Source organism: Orbicella franksi, chromosome 7, assembly GCF_964199315.1.
Source record: "Orbicella franksi chromosome 7, jaOrbFran1.1, whole genome shotgun sequence".
Lineage (NCBI taxonomy): Eukaryota > Metazoa > Cnidaria > Anthozoa > Scleractinia > Merulinidae > Orbicella > Orbicella franksi.
Genome location: NC_138151.1, coordinates 23,771,525 through 23,789,480, shown reverse-complemented (window position 1 = coordinate 23,789,480; position 17,956 = coordinate 23,771,525). Strand labels below are relative to the sequence as shown.

At 38.5% G+C, this 17,956-nt stretch overlaps 1 protein-coding gene across 1 annotated transcript in view; it reads left to right on the top strand.

The window, feature by feature from the left end:
* The first annotated feature begins 412 nt into the window (after window positions 1–412).
* The window catches only part of LOC145492354 (opioid-binding protein/cell adhesion molecule-like), a 27,859-nt gene continuing 10,315 nt past the window's right edge, over window positions 413–17,956 (top strand). Inside the window, exons 1-3 of the mRNA XM_081471794.1 lie at window positions 413–552; window positions 741–1,124; window positions 15,621–15,881. Coding sequence (XP_081327920.1) covers window positions 417–552; window positions 741–1,124; window positions 15,621–15,881 — 781 coding nt within the window. The 5' untranslated portion in view covers window positions 413–416. The remainder of the gene's footprint in view (window positions 553–740; window positions 1,125–15,620; window positions 15,882–17,956) is intronic.

The following is a 17,956-nucleotide window of genomic DNA, read 5'->3' as shown; positions in this document are numbered from 1 at the left end:
TTTATCACCGCGGTTTGTGTTTTGTTTCTTCTAAAGCTACGATGGCCAAGGAAAAAGAGTTTTTACGATGTGGATTTCTCACCCAAGGGATGTTTTGATTGCGTCATCTCAGATTTATTCGAACACCTACGGGATATTCAATATATTCTAGAACTTGGAGATAACTGATAGAACTCTTAGAAGACTTAGCGTAGAAGTCTTAGAAGTCTTAGCGTAGCTTTCAGGAAAGAGACGAAAATGATTAACAATCACCAACATTCAACTTTGCGTTCTGAGGGTTCACTTATCATGCACGCACAGCGGACCTATGGTGACGTAATGTCTATACTTCCACAGGCCTGGAAGCTAAGCAAAAAAACGGTGACGGCCATTTTGTCAGTTAAAAGCTTCCGCGTTTGCTATATCATGGAACGCGAATGAACACAAAGTGCCTGAGTTTACATTTACTTACTGAGATGGCTAAGTTGAGAAGTAATCGAAAAATTGAAAAACCTGGCTCTGTTGGATGTAGTGGTATATTTCTTCTTCTGGTTGCAAATTTCCAGGTTGTTGGTGAGTTGTTTATGCAATTTAGCTTAAGCTTAGTTGTTCCGTACAGAACTGCATTCCAAAGGTGATTATTCGTTGACCAGTTTTGTAATGGGGCAATCGTAACAATTTGATATGTAGATGGCATTAAGGGAAATTGTTATTTCCAGTTTGTGTCACAAAAATTTGAATGTTGGATATTGTGTTTTCAGCGACTTCAGTAACATGGACAGCCCCTCCTCCTCAGTGGACGCAGACGGATCAAAATGACATTACAACAGTTGATAAGCCAGTGTTAAATGGAAGTACTCAGGTGCCTCTGAGGTGGAGTTACACTCTGTTATCTGGTTCACTGGTATCAACCACATTTACTATAATATTGAATGATGGCAGCTTCGATGATATTGGAACGATATCTGGTGGTAATCCTCTTGTATTTAACACAAATGATTACCGAACACGTTTTAATATCAGTGGAAGTGAACAGGCCACCTTGATAATAAACAAAGTCACTGAAAGAGAAGAAGCAGTTTACCAATGCAAGCTTACAACAGATTCAAACGCGTGGAGTTACAGAATACGAGTCATTGTAACAGGTGAGAACTGTTATGAACTGTAAAACCAGACAAACACATAATGGCACCGATTACAGGTCATTGTTGCTGGTGAGAATCAGCCAAATAAATGTAACGTACCCAAGTAATTTTATGTACAAATTGGTCAGTCTTGAAGGTCATCTGTTAAAGCCTCTGAATCACCATTGCTATCCTTTTATGGACCAATTTGCCTTGAATTTGAAGAGCTGGGTACATCAGTAGTGCTTTCAGCTTTCAATAAGATTTGAAGCAGGTGGCTACCTCAGTACAGCACCCACAGGGAGTCGTATGAGAAGCCCAGAACAATTTTCATCTAGGGAAAATTTTTTTAAAATGGTGATCAGTTTAAATGCTGTTTTACCTTTTCTTGAGGAAAATGCTATGTTTGCCACAAAGAAAATCAGCATTTTGTCATCAGCAAAGTACTCAAGGCCACAATGGAATTAAATCAGTGAAAGATGTTACATTTTAAATACCAGCAGGCAGTGCCTGTGGCATCCTGTTTCATGTATATGTTTATGCATATATGTCTCTGCCTTGTGTTTTTGTTATTGGCAGCCTTCTTTTATGTTAGGCCATAATAAGGCTGCTTATGCTGTAAGTTTATGCTGTTGTGGCAATGTCTCCTTAACACTGGTGCAAACCTTTTTCCTGTATGACATGAGATTTTTTGGTAATGCTGCACCCCAAAAGCTGGGTATGGTGCATATGCTTCCCTTAGCACCTCTTCACCACTTGCATTATTAGGGATCTTAAGCAATGACAACAGCCATGCCAAGCAGCACGTGCAGAGAAAAATGGATTTATATTCTACCTTTGGATTTCACAATTATCTAGAACTGTTCAGTACTCCTTGAGTGGTCTAAAACCCCACTCAAACTAAAGATGTAATGCCAGTGATCAATTCCACAGCATTGCGAAATCACGCTCTTTGAAACACTGCTGAAAAAAGTGGGGTACCCAAGATGCTTTGCGCGCCCAGAAAGCTTTGCGGCTGTTTTCGGTTCCCTTTGACTTCAAAACCAGAACTCCCAAAAGGGAGTTAAATAATTCTCCCACTCAGTCTGTTCGAGACAACAGGAGCAATTAGTATTGTGAAAAAGTGTAAAAATTTTCTTATTTTCGATCAATGCTGGCTGTGAAGGAAACAGAGATCACTTATGTAAAAGTATGTGAAAAACATTTCACTACAAAAGAACAATAAGCGACTGCCGCGTGGAAATAAACACAAGCCGTGTGGAAATATACACGGTCCTGAGAGAAGTTTAAAAAGCTGTTTTTATTTTGATGTTCACATAAAGAGTGAAGCAAGAGTGATGTATATTTTCTGTGGTGGCCGTCACTTTAGAAAATCCTGCTGAGAAGGAAAACAGCGACCACTTTGGTTTGCTGGTGCCATTTTGTCAAGTAGCTTCAAGTGCTGCGTTTGCCAGTTTTTATCACGCTGTTCAGTAAATAACTTGATCTCACAGAAGGAGTAAGGCAAAAAGGACAAGTAAATTGCAAGTTTTTTTTTGTATTTTGTATTGACTGTCTTTGAAGAAAGAAATTAGGTCCGCATTTGTTTGCACGTTCTGTTGTTTGTTAATTTGGCGATATCATATGTGTGTTTGAACCGATTGATATGTTCGCCAATATATCTAGACAAATTGAAAAGTTTATTCGTTTGGTCCCATTGACAATTATTATGGACTTGTTTACGCAAAACCCTTGCGTTTATTAAATTTAAGTAATTTATTTCTCAACAATAGTGATTAAATCAAGATGGCCTTACTAATCACGTCTATTGTTACACGATGAATAGACCAAGGTTTTGCAAGCAAATATTAGGAACAGTGGTTTTGACATTGATATACACTCAGGGTTTTAATGATTGACATCTCTCAGCATCTCTGCATCTAGTTACACATGCCCTGTTAACTTTTTTGGAAGCTAATTTACATGTTCAATCAACGTGTTTCAATAGGCGCAATTCTGTAATGAGAGGTTGCGAGAATTAGCTGTTGGCCCTCACGTTCTTCAAAATAAACAAAACTTAGTCATTCACATGTTGTTTTGCAGAGAACGGTTATGAAATGTACAAAGAATTATGTAACAAGTACAAATGCACGTGCGCAGCCATTGTTCTGCTCATTATACCTTTCGTTTGGTGGTGTTGCTGTTGTCATTGGTTAAGCTCCCTATTGGAAACAAGGCACCAGCACTGTACATTTACATGAAAGTGATTTGGATTGCGTGATGATTTGTCATGTTGGTGAGCTTAAGCAAACTACTATGGCAACAGCAACAAGAACATCACTAAACAAAAGGTGTAATGGGTAGAACAATGGCTCTACATCATCATCATCATCATAGTCCTTGCTCTTCTCTGGGAGAATGGGGCTACTGACTTGCCTCCTCCAATCTGCTCTGTCTCTTGAAGTGGTGGCAGCTTTGTTCCAAGTGGCAAAACCCATTTTCTGCCTCTCTCCCTCTACAGTTCATTGTCCCAGGTGATAAAGTTGTCACCTGGAGTTTGGCAAGTCGTCGTTGTTGATCCAGTATAGTTTGTTCTGATAGTCTCTGGTTTCCATAATCAGGTTTTTTTTATGGTGTAGGGTGATTAGCTCTATGACCAACTCCAGTGGAGATGATGGGTGTGTTATTGGGATTTTCCTTCCCCTACATGTAAGTAGTTGCTTCGTTAGGCTTGTTATCCTTGTTAGGCTGACAGGTGGTACCCCTGGGTTTTGGCTTGGAGTTTTCCATCTCTTAGATGGGCTGCTTCCCAGGTCTAGTGAGCCCCATCTGCCCTTTCCTAGCACCAGCCAATTTCTGAGCTGAGGCTACTGTGACGTAGTTCAGCTGGTGGGTCGACATCATTGCCTGGGGTGTGGCCATTGCCTTGTCTGCAACTTCTGGGAGCTATACGTCAGAGCTGGGTGTTGCATGTGGACCAGTACAGTTCAGTCACCTTTGGAAGAGTGCGACCGCCCCCCTGCAAAGGTACCACCACATGCAGGCACCCCATACACCCCACAGTAGCTCTACATGTTAGAAATCTTTGTACATTTTGTAGCCATCCTTTGTTAAACAATGTTAGAAGATAATGAAGTTCTGTGTGTCTTGGAGAATGACTGAGCCACAGTGGCTAATTTTTTGTACTTCTTGGTTGGAATTGATCACAGGCAATATATACACAGTTTGAGAAGGTTTTAGACCAATTGATGATCTGAAACTGATCTAGAAAATGGCAAAATTCAAAGGTAGAATGTAGATCCATTTGTTTACTTGGCATCATCCTTGGAGTCATCGTCATGATTTGCTTATTATAAGCTCCCTATTAGCCCATTGACTGAACTGGCCTTAAAGGGATTATCCAATGCTGATTTGTAATTAGGTAATCGAGTGATGTCAAGTGCAATTTGGAATAAATAAGCACAAGTAAATTTTTTTAAGACTACTTAAAATTGCATGAGCCAATAGGGTGAGTACAATTTGCAGTTTCTAAAAAATGTTACGAGTGCTTATTTACTTGAAATTGCACAAGAAAAAATATTTGATTACTTGTTAATAATAATTATACAAGTGACAGTTTCTGTCATGCATCGGTATTTTACATGACAAATAAACCATTTAGCTACTTCAACATTTTTGGATAAAAATTTGCCATGTTAATTCAGGCAAAAAAATTCATTCACTCTCTCCAAGCCATGTATGAAAACTGAGCAGTTTCTTTCAACTGTGAAAGGAAGCCTTTATTCATAGTTGAATTGAATAACTTTACCACAGAGCAAAAGAAAACCTTCCTTCAGTTTTGATACGGCTTTCTTTACAACTGTTTTTTGAGTGGTTAAAAAATTCTGTGCCCTATTCAAGCTGATCTTCAGCTAGAAGAAACTCCTCAACTCAGCATATGTTGCTTTAACCAAAGTGCAGAGAAACGAAGCTAAAATCTTCCAAGAAATGGATTTTCTTAGCACTGAAGGACACTTATTAGCTTCTTCATTGAATGTTGTACAGGTTAGAATTACGTTTGTTGCATTTTTTGTGAAGTATCTTACCTAATCTCTACGCTTTGGTCTTTTGCAAAAGTAGAATGTTTGCACCTTTTGTCTTCAAAATCAAGATGTGGCAGGTTCTTAGGATGTCTTGTTGGGTCCTTTGTGTTTTGCTTTGTAGTACTAACAGAATTTTACAATTTACTTTTTCGACTGGGATTTTGTCTTGCCGTCTTGTTTGGCTCCAGTATAAATTATCCCAATTCAGTCAAGCTCAAGTTTATGTTTTTGTCCTCACAGCTTTTGTGTGTATTCCTTATCTTACATACTTTGCGATAACTAGTTAATTGGTAATTTTTGCTGAGCTTTGCATTTTGCCTAGTTATGAAGTCTTTGTATCAAAATTTATGTCAAGAGTTTCAATCTTCATCTAAGTTTTGTCTGCCATTTTCTTTGTCTCAGCTCAATTTTACTCTTTGTTGACATGTACATCTATTGCTTGGTACACAGATGAGGCGGCTACAGTGTGGTTTTCACATGAAAGAAAACACAAACTCTTTTGCTTCTAACAGCCAATGATGCATTCATTTGGTTTCAATGCTGTTTTGGTTTTTCTCTTCCTACATGTTAAGTTAAGCCAAAAAGAAACATTTTTGTGTTAGCATGACAAATTTGCATAGGTTGGACATCATTACATTTTTATTGACAAATGTGTTATTTTAATTAGTAACATAAGGAAAGAAGCTTTGAACCTGTCAAGAGATATAACAGACCTCCTGTGAGCATGAAATAATCTAAGACCTTAAGCACATGTAGATGTATTTGATTAGCAATCAAAAATTTGCTCACTAATTTCTACAGGCCTTCTGATATTATGCGATGGTGTGATTTCGCACAATCGTCCTTAAATCGCATGCGATCCCACAATTCATGAAAAATGGCATAACTCATGAAAAATCGCACAATTTTAGCAAAATAAACCGTTTTTTAACACTCTATCTGGAAAAATCCTGCATCTACATGGTGTTTCAAGATGATTTGGCTTTGAAAAAGCCTGAAAAACCTTCTACAACCATTGACCAAAGTTCAAGGCGTCTTTTGGTCGTCTGGGGACTGATACTAGTTTTCATTCTCAAAGAATTATCTGTTGGTGCAAGGCAAACAATTCCTAAGTCCTTTGCTTTGACCAATCAGAATTGCCCGTATATTTCAACAACATATGATCCAAGTGTTGTTTATTTTGACTGCAAACTATAGCTGCTTCTTTTGTGGAATACAAAATAAATGTCCATTTAACTGCGAAAGACAGACCAAGAAAATACGCTGATGTTTTGTTCATCACGCAGCATTGTGATTGATCATATTTGCAAGTCCATGGTGGACAAGAACCTTGAGTCTTTCTTAACTCAGTTGATGCACCTAGATGCTAAATTGTTGTTCCTTTGAGTTCAAATTGTCTTTGAAGCAACCCAAAAGTGGTTTTCTTCTTCAGTAACCTAAAAAAAACAAGCTTACAGTAGCTCAGAAAAAAAAAATGCATAATTTGCCTAATTTATCGCGTAGTAGCCCATTCTTATCGCATAATCTGCCCCAAAATTGTCACGTAAGTTTTTTTTTTACTTATCGCACCCTATCAGAAGGCCTGCTTGTATGGTCTTCTGTAAGTCCATTTTTGTGCGTAGCATCTGAACTGAACTTGCCTGCTATTTACTGAGCTTTTGATGTGTCATTTCAATTTTCTTTGTGGGAATACCACAAGGCGGCAGCTTGGTAAGGAACACTGCATGACTGTAGATTTCATTTGAAGATTGACAGCGAGTAAAACCATTATGGCCATGGCCATGAAATGGTGTCAACAATGACAGGATACATGTAATACATATATAATCCCCCTTAAGGTAATTCCACTGAAATAAAACTATCAATCGATTTTTTTGCTCAAACTTTGTCCACTGAATATTTATCATATGAGAACTTAAATTATATAATAAAAAATGGGGGTGCTCATGCTTGTTAAGGAGCAGTGACGCATTGAATGTGTCCCATTTTAGCATTATTTAATGCTTATTACAAGAACGCATTCCAAATTATTGTAAAATCTTTGTGAGCCCAGACTCATGAAAACACGCCTCAAACTGTAGTCAATACTTGTGTCAAACACAAGTAAACTTTTTAAGTTTGATTTTGACAGACAGCTGAATCCTTGTTAAAATATTGGAACCAAATTTAATTGCTTGCCACAGCTATCAAACTGCAAATAGAAAAGACTACAGTGCAACTGCTATGTTCCTTATTTCTTCAATTTTCAGCAATAGAAATCAGATCAGTCTTTTCTCACGCAAAGCTAATGATTAGTTGATTAAAACGGCTGGAAAAAAAATTGGGGTGCCTGAGCTTGTTAGTGAGCCATAGCCATTTTTCAACTGAAAGAACTCGATATCAAGGCAAATCCGCCATGTTTTCAATATGTGCGCATGCATGAGCATGCACTAGTGACGCCATGAATTATGCACAATGAGAATCCGTAATGCAAATGTGAGGAATCACCTTAAGTCAATGGGGATTTCCTTTTGTAAAGAAAATTTATGGAGAACCCTCTTACTCAAGCCACCAGAAGTCTGCAGACCATCTGTTTTCTGTTCGCCACTGCCACCCCTTGCATCCAATCTCTCTTTAATCATTACAATTGAAGGGGTGAGTGCAAAATCATGCTGAGTGATGATTGGGGTGAAAAAAAAAAAAAAATTCACGAAAGGGGTTGAATTTTTGCATGTGATCTTCAATGTAATAGAAAAACGCGGCCCTGTATTTTTGTCGCTGGTTTTTGCTTCGTTTTCGAGTTATAACTTATGCAAAAATACTTGACTTTTCCTAGCCATGTCTTTAGGAGTTTATTTGTTGAACAGCAAACAGGCAGACTGTTTATAGTGTATGAAGGCAAAATCAAATCTCACAGCATATATAGAGCGGAAATCTGGGAACAGATTGTTTACCTCGGTTATTGTGACGTGAGCACAACACGTGAATCGATCGAGCATCAAACGAAATTCATCAAACAAAAAAGAGATGTGCTGCATTAGAGCTCTGTCAACTAATATCTTAAGCATTGTTTTAAAGTACCTTGTATGCCTGCCTGGTGGTTGAGAGGCATCATAAAGTCTCGATAAACCCGTAAGTCATCAGCACGTTTTAAAGAATCAAAATGTGTTCTGAAACTTCAAAGGCAGCTGATATACCGTAATCATGTTATCGGCGTTCGATTTCAGATCGAGCCAGGCAACAAAGTCCAAGAGCAGTTCTTGCCCAAGAAAAATACCCTCTGGTGGGTCGTGGCCCATTTGCCAAGCATTGCTAGCGTCAAAGTTTGGAAAGCGAGAACTGGTTTTAGACTTATAAAATTTGTCTTGTATCGACCGCCATGTTTTCCCGCGCACGAGGTGTAAAGACCCTTCCCGGCATGCGTTGCGATCAGGTTCTGTGGACGTTTCTCGAACTGGTAACTAGATCGTAGCTAACATAGATCTGTGATCCAGGTTGCGTTGATTTTATTTCAAATCGGCATGATTTGTAGTGTTTTGAACTTCTGGGATCAGCGGACATGCAGATGTATGGAGACCCATACGTTGCGGAGAAGGGTTAATCTGTTAATCTGTCAGCCCTACTTATAGCACGTTTTCACATGAAATCAACATCATTGAGCGTATAAGTTGCGTGAAATTACCATTTCCCTGTTTTCTAAGTGAAACTAGCATCCTTGTCGTCAAGCGTTAACGTGAAATCAACATTTTAACCTATTTAGACCTGAAATGAACATCATTGAGCTTATGCGCTGCGTGAAATTGACATTTTGCTGGTTTCTAAGTGAAACCAAGATCCTTGCCATCACGCGTTAACGTGAAATCAACATTTTAACCTATTTAGACCTAAAATCAACATCATTGAGCGTATGCGCTGCGTGACATTGACATTTTGCTGGTTTCTAAGTGAAACCAACATCTTTGCCATCACGTGTTAACATGAAATCAACATTTTAACCTATTTAGACCTGAAATCAACATCATTGAGCTTATGCGCTGCGTGAAATTGACATTTTGTTGGTTTCTAAGTGAAATCAACCTCCTTGCCGTCACGCGTTAACGTGAAATCAACATTTTAACCTATTTAGACCTGAAATCAACATCATTGAGCTTATGCGTTGCGTGAAATTGACATTTTGCTCGTTTCTAAGAGAAATCAACCTCCTTGCTGTCACACATTAACGTGAAATCAACATTTAAACCTTTTTTGACCTAAAATCAACATTTTTGAGCTTATACGTTGCGTGAAATTGACATTTTGCCGCTTTCTAAGTGAAATCAAAGTCCTTGCGGATGCGGCGGGCCAATCCTTTGTTATGATAAACCGAGGCGAGACTTCAACTTATAACAAAGGCTTGGCTTGGCTATTATAACAAAGGCCTGGCTTCGTTTATTTGAAGACTTCGTCGGGAAAAGGGTGCTAGGTATTTTAATCAAAAGTGAACTTTGTCGAAAACGCTCCAAATTTCGCATGCAGTTTTGTTTACAGTGCAGCTCAGATATAAGCGAACTACGCATACGCGTATCATACGAGCGTATTTTGCGTATACGCGTATGTCAATACGCGCACATATACGCGTATATACGCGTATATATATGCGTATATACGCGCGTATATGTCTCTTTGTTATGCATTCCCACAAGTTTCTTTATGTGAAGCATTGTTAGTCAAACAAAGGACATTATGTTTCTTGAGAATGAAAATGGCTTCAAAGCGAAATTTGCATATTGTTAAAACGTCATGCCGATCAATAAAAGCTATCATATTTCGATCACTTCGCAAATTCACCGACAAACTACCGTTTATCAACACTTGATCTTAAGCTACTGAAAATGGGAAGAAAATTGATACAGTCGCTTGAACTCCCTATTTTAACACGTGAACTTTATGTTCTTACAAGTAAAGATCTGTGTTTCGGCACGTGTCGGCAAGTCGTTTGCGAAATGTTTATTGTCTGAATTAGCGTTCTGAAGATCCTAGTCGAAAAAATTATATCTCCGGTTATATTTGATACAGATCATGTATTCAAATGGTAAAATACTCTTTCCTTGACGAAAAAATTGTTTATCAAAGTTTCTATGGTGCGCCGCTCACGTTTAGTTATTTTTTCTCCAAGGAAAAGTTGTGTTTCAGCACGCGTCGGCAAGTTGTTTGCGAAGCGTTTATTGTCTGCAGATCCTCGTTGAAAAAATGATATCTCCGGTTTTATTTGACACAAATCGTTCATTCAAACGGTAAAATGCTCTTCCTTTTACCAAAGAATTGTTTATCAAAGTTTCTATGGCACGCTACTCAAGTTTAGTTATTTTTACGTCGGGAAAAGGTTCTGTGTTTCCGGCAGGCGTCGTCAGGTCGTTTCCGAGATGTTTTTTGTCTGAAGCGTTCCGAAGACATTGTCGAAAAAATGATATCTCCGGTTATATTTGACACAAATCGTTCATTCAAACAGTAAAATGCTCTTTCTTTAGTCCAAATAATTGTTTATCAAAGTTTCTATGACGCGCTGCTCATGTTTAGTTATTTTTTCTTCAAGGAAAAGTTCTGTGTTTCGGCATTCGTCGGCAAGTCGATTGCGAGATGTTCATTGTCTGAAGCGTTCCGAAGACCTTGTCGAAAAAATGATATCTCCGGTTCTATTTGACACAAATCGTTCATTCAAACGGTAAAATGCTCTTTCTTTAGCCAAAGAAATGTTTATCAAAGTTTCTATGGCGCGCTGCTCACGTTTAGTTATTTCTTCCTCCAGTAACAGTTCTGTGTTTCGGCATGCGTCGGCAAGTCGCTTGCGAGATGTTTATTGTTTGAAGCGTTCCGACCTTGTCGAGAAAGGGATATCTCCGGTATCTGACACAAACCGTTCATTCAAATAGTAAATTACTCTTTTCCTGACAAAAGAATTGTTTATCGAAGATTCTATGGTGCGCCGCTCACATGTTATTTTTAATTTTCTTCGAGGAAAAGTTGTGTGTTTCGGCACACGTTTCCAAGTCGCTTGCTTGGACCGTGTTCAGACTTTGTTTCGAGAAGATGTTATCTTTCGGTTGTGATGTTTGCTCCATGAAGATGGGATTGTTGAAGCGTGTATCCCCGGTTCTATTTGATTAAAAAAAAAAAAAAAAAATAGTAAATTTTTGATTTAACGACAAAATACTCTCTCTTTTAATCAATATTCAGTGAGTTAATTTTCAGTCAAGTGCCCAATTGCAAAATGTTAGTTTCAGCTAACATTTTGCTTAGTCTGTAGGCATACGCGCGTAAACTGTATACGCGTATTCAAAATAAAGAAAACTCTTTCTCGCTCTGTGGCAAGCTGTCAAGCCATTGAAAACAACAATGACCTGATAAGAAAAGAAGAAACAATAGGTTAGCTCATACATACTAATCAGGCATACGCGTATATGCTGTATACGCCTATGTGCGCATATGCATACGCGTATGTGCGTATATGCATACGCGTATACGCGTATTGGGCTGACGCGCATTACGCGTATATTTTGGTTTGGATATATCTGAGCTGCACTGTAGGTATGTTTAACAATGTCCTGTAGTTTTTCCGCTAAGCTTTGCTTCGTTTTCGAGATATTGCATATGCAGAAAAACCAATCAGTTTTCCTAGCAGCGTCTTTATAAATGAAGCAAAAACCAGCGACAAAAATACAGGACCATGTTTTTCTATTACATTGAAGACCACATGCACACCACCCTTTCGCGAAATTTTTTTTTTCACCCAAATCGTCACTTAGCATGGTTTTGCACTCACCCCTTCAATTAGGACGTCAGAGAACATACATGTATTTACACTATAGAAGGTCTGTAAATGGTAGAGTGATTGCTTTTGCTTGGAGATTATTTTTGACAATCGACGTCCTCTGTGTTATGAATTCTTATGGTTTCAGCCCAATTTGACCTGCCTTGTGTGAATTTTGTCTCTGTTTTTTGACTGTAGATTAATAGTTGCTTTGTACTCTTTTAAGGTTACCGTATACTTTCAGAGGTGTCTCGCGTCCAAGCGATGAAGCGCGTCCAGTTTAAGCTGTAGATACCTAAACCCCTATATCAAATTAAAGCTTATAGAGCTGGCTATCAAACCATACCGAAAACTTTGAAATAAAATGAACTGCCAATGTTTTCACCGCCACTAAATGCGAGCATCCTAATCACCTTTTGGAAGCTACAAGTCAAAGCAAATTTTCTTTTTTGCCAATTTATTTTTTTTCCTTGGTTTCAGGACAAAAAGTGGTAAAAAAGCGTGTCTGTATTTTGCCATATTCAATTGCAGTGAAAAGTTACAGAACATTTTCGAAATAGGATTTAAAAAATGTGAAGTGATCATACAAATATTGCCCTCGGAGAAAAAATATTTCGAAACATGTTTCACATGTTTCATGTTACATTTCCTGGCAATCGGTGTACAAGATTAAAAGACCTCCTAGACAGAATTTTTTTGAGGTTAAAGCTTCTCATGTTGGCATATAGTGGCCTGCTCATTTAATTATGTTTGCTGGTGCTGACATATAAATGCTAAACGCGAAATACTAAACTACACAAGGCAGATTGGTGTGATAACTATAGCTTCCTAACTTCTCTTTATCCCCCATATCGTGGCTGATAATGGGGATCTTACACAAGTCATTTGAGCCAATTTTCCCACTTGCATGAGTTTGGTAAAAGGTATTTTCATGATTCTTGAATGGCCTAATTTTTTGAAATGAGAAAGAAGTATTTAATTCGTCGTGAACCATGATTCTGGTTGACCCAGTCTTCTAATATTTTCAACAGTAATTAACAATATTGTGTGACCATGACAGGACAATCATCCCTCTTTGTTTTCTTGCTCGGTTTTCTTTTTGCTGCTTCCAGAAGAAGAAGCAGACAGATAATAGAAACATCTAACAAGGCTGTGCTTTGAGCATGACTTTGACATCATAATTAAGTTATGTAAGTTTTTGTCCGAAAAATGCCCTTTTTTTGTGGAACGCGAAATGCATATTTTATTTTCCGTCAGTTGTGAAAGGACCAATTTATTTTCCGTGAAACATGATCTTGACCTTCCCCCCTCCCTCCCCCCGCCCCCGCCCCCCTGCTTCCACCACTCTCTTGTGTTGGGTTGGCATTTTTAAAACAGCATTCTTCTGCATGGGTGTTTGGCCGCTTGCCAGGTGTGTGGGATGGAATTTAATAAGCCTTGGTGTATCGTCAGCATGGAAGTCTTGGGAAATGCATGCTGGCATAGGAAGCATTCAGTGGGGAGGAAGAGAGAAAATGAGGCGCTTAAAGCGCAATCAGAAGGGGAGGGGGAGAATGCCTGAAGGAGAGTCTATAGTTATTTCCATTCTGGCCCATAATTACAGTCGACCCCCAATAGTTTGAACCCTCGCTAACTTGAACCTCGCACTAACTCAAACCAAAATCGATTTCCCCTGGGTTTCCATCATACATTTACTGTAATTTTACCCTTGGTAACTCGAACCCTTGATAACTCAAACTTCTCGCTAACTCGAAGCAATGTTTGTTTCCCTTCAGGTCATTTTCCATACAGTTTTACCCTTGATAACTCAAACCATGTATGTCAACACTTGACAAGTCAAAACAAACACTGTACTGTAGTTCAAAACATTAAAATTTATTTTGAAACAGCGGTGTGAACTTTATCCTTTCTTTAACATTGCAAAAAAGGTGTCAGTTCAGTTCAGGTTCCGCTGGTTTTCACGAAGCGTTGCTTCTTAACTCCTTTTTCAAAAGAAAGGAAATCGCATGAACTTTGACAAAGTAAATTGCATGAGCTTTGTACCAGTAGCCTGACATTGTTCTCTTTAAAAAACCTGTACAGTTCACAGTTCCTGTACTTCTCCCTGCTGCTGCTTTCCTTTGTTATATTTTTCACATTACATTATGTTCTGATTTAATAGTAATTTAGAGATGTATTGTTTTATTTTGACTCGACTCCTCTATTCTGTAATTAAATTTGATTAAACTGTACACTGCATGAATAGAAAAACATTAAACACCATTTTTTCCTTATTTCTGGTCATTTGTTATCAACTCCCGATAACTTGAACTCCTGATAACTTGAACCTTTTTTCAATTTCCCTTGAAGTTATTGGGAGTTGACTGTAAGCACAACCCATAATATTGGCATAGAAAAGAAAAACAATATTAAAAAAGAAAAGAAAGGGAAACACACACAATACAGAGACATTATTTATCTCTCCTGACACGGGTTTTCATTAATGCTTTCAGCAGGATGGCAAATGCTTTAACTGGCTGGCAAAAAACTCTTTTAACTGAACTTCTTTGTAAGAAAAACTTTTCTCTGGGTGGTTAAACCAGGCAAACAAAATCATCCTCACAGTCGGTCAATTCAATTTGCCCAGTGCCCGGCTTTTACAGAAATCCCAGCCTGACATAGATTTGCTTGGTGATCCAACAAGAAATGTGTTTGCCTTGTGGTAGCTGGTTTCAGACATGCCAAGGATGACTTCATGAATGTTTTCTACAGTGTCAGTGTCAGTGAATGTTTTCTACAGTGTCTCCTTATGAATTATTTTACCATTGTGTTTTACATAATTTCTTAGCATGCCAGTGTGGCTCTGCAGGTTAATGGGAGTGGCGGTTCAGCTCTACATGTATTAATTTTAATTACTTGGCGCATCTGTTCCAGTACATTTATGTAGTACTACACGTAAATTGTGCTGCTAAAACAAAAGATAATCATCCAAATCTTATGCATTTCATATGCACACTAAAATCACAATATGATTCAATGGAAACAAAAAGTGGAGACACAAAGAAATGGAAACCTCTTACAGGATATATGAGGATTTAATTAATATTTTGGATTATATTTTCTATACCTATCGGTATCTATCTCCTACCCATTAGTTTATTTCTAATCTCCTGTCAGATGCATAACTCATTTTACCTTTAATGTACCACATGCCTTTGGTCTGTTTTTTATGTTTCTATAGTACAACCTCAAGCTGTAATGATAACTATCTATTTTTCTTCTTTTTATCTTTGCCCCTTGTCATCACTGTATTTGTTACTAGTGTAAGTCATGTAACTGTATTTGTTAGCAGTGTAAGTTGTTTAGATATTGTAATTTAAACAGTGTAAATAATTAGAGCAGTATAATGTAAATAGAGCTAGTGTGGTAAGTAAGCATTGTTTTCCCTTCTGTTATTGCAAATAATAAAAAAAAATGTGCTGCTGTATATTTTTAACACATGCAGTTTCTCCAGCTGATTGCAAGCTAACTGATGCAGACCGAGTCAGCATCACCTGGGCCAGAGTGTTGGTTCAGATGATATATGGTAGTATACCAAAGTACTACATGTACCTACATGTACATGTATATAACCAAAGTACTACCAAACCAACACCAAAAAGAGTGATGGAGATGTATTGACTGATTGTTATATTGTATTACTATTGTTAGTTCCAGTCAAGCTAACTAATGTAAGCAACCAGACGGTACTTGAAGGATCAAACACAACATTGTTTTGTGAAGCAACTGGTAAACCAACACCAAACATCACCTTGACCAGAGTTCTGGAAGATGGCAGTGATGGCAAAGTACTGCTTCAGGGGCCCACTTGGAATTTTTCAGACATCAACCGAACTGCTTCTGGAACATACCGTTGTACAGCTCAGAATGAATATGAAAATGTTAGCCAAGGTTTTAAAGTGAATGTTACATGTAAGTACATTAAGTATTAGCTCTCCTTGTGAGTCAAGAATATAAAGTGTTCTTTAATGTTAGATATTGAATGGTAAATTCTTTGGATGAAAGGGGAAAGGGGTTGAGAATGGCATTTTATGAATACCAGGCACAATACTTAAACTTGCCACCACTCTGCATCAGCAATTTCTCAATTTCTTTTTGCTGTCATGCTGATGTGGCTTTGAAACCCATTCATTCACTGTACAGTGAGCTGGAGCTAATTTTTTTTCTAGTACATTTCTCAAGTGGCTTTAAAATGTGCCTGAGTGTATTATACTGTGCAGCTGTAGCTTCTCTCTATCCTGTATGTTTTATGACACATAGCTTTTCAGGAGTGGCTTTTTTGCCGGGGGTTTGCTGGTGTCTAAGGGAGTGTCGTTTTGTGGCTCCTTCACTTAGCTAGGAAGACTTCAGTTTTCATTGCTACATAACTTAGTTTTTGACTGTGTTGCCAGGCTCTTTGCTCAGTTGTTGAACACTGTTGAGGGCTCTGTGTTGGGGGGCTACCTTATTAGAGTAAGAGAGGTACATGTTGCATGGATTCATGACAGGTCAATCTCCCAGCCAAGGGGGTGGTATGGCACTTGGAGCCTTTCGGACCTTGAGTTCTTTGCAGACATGTTTTTGGGAATGCAGTCAGATAGACATGCATTACAAACTACTAACCTACAGCCATACTGTGGGTTACCTTCCTTTCCAGCCCTTTTGCCTCCATAAAGTGTGAAGCCTTGGAGCCAACTGGCTCATAGCTGCCGGAGCTTATCCTGCTTTCTGTAGCATGGAGCGGCTAGGAGTATTTTGTCTCCCTTTGGACGGGATGCTAGTCCATTGCAGGTCACTCCCCCACAATTTGTTAGGTTTCCCCAACAATTTGCCAGTACCCAATTATACTCCTGGGTAGTGAGAGACACTGTGAGAGTTAAGTGTCTTGCCCAAGAACACAACACAGTGTCCCCAGCCAGGGCTTGAGACTGGACTGCTCGATCCAGGGACGAGCGCACTAACCATGAGGCCACCGCGCCTCCACTTTTGCCACCATGGCCCCTTTTTATTCGTAGGTCCTCCTTCTCCCTATTCGAAAAGCCTGTTGGGAAACCAGCGTTTTTCTTCGAAAATCATCAAAGCTATAAATTTGCAGCAGTATCTCAAATTGTGCATGTTGTATCCTCTCTTTCGATGCATCAGGGTGCACTTAAAGAAATTAATACCCTGTTGTATGATTTTCTCTGGAATAGTAAAGGGGCAAAATCAAAAGAACAGAAACGATCAATGATTATGATAAATAAGGACTTTATCTGATAGATATCCAAAGTTTTATGAAATCTCTGAAAACGAAGTGGGTACAAGGTTACTTAGATGATGACAATCATGCTAAATGGAAGCTTTCATACACTTCCACCTCCAGAGGTATGGAGGAAAAGTAGTGTTTTTAAGTAACCTTAAACTGCAGGATGTTCCTCAACTTAATCTAAGAGATCCTTTCTTGACAGAAATAATAGAACACTGGACTAGTTTGTAGTACTACAGAGAGAAAAGCCTTGATTTTAACTCCATGGGTATATGGCACAACTCACTGATTAGAATATCTTAGACAACTGACCTTTCTTCTATACATCTTGGCTTAAGGCAGGCGTAACTGAGGTTAGAGATGTACCTAATCAAGATCAGACCTTCTTAAGCTATAATGCGTTTGTCGCTAAGTATAATATTAAATCCAACTATCTTGAGTATTTTAAAGTAAAAGTTGCCTTAAAGCAATTCAAGAAAGTATGCTCACCTGCCTTAGATAACCCATCTACAAATGACACCGCGAACCTTCTGTCACACTCAAATATTAACAAAGAATCTTAAAGATGCCATGCACAAGATGAAGCCTCTACACCATTACAGAGCCAAGTAAAATGGCTTTCTGAAGGAGACATAGTAGGAAATCTGACCGTTAATTGGAAAAAGTCTTACTATCTGCCATTCCTCTGTACAAGAGGAACAAAGCTCAGAGTATTCCAGTTTAAGTTTTTGCATAGACAAACAGCAACAAATGATTTTCTCTG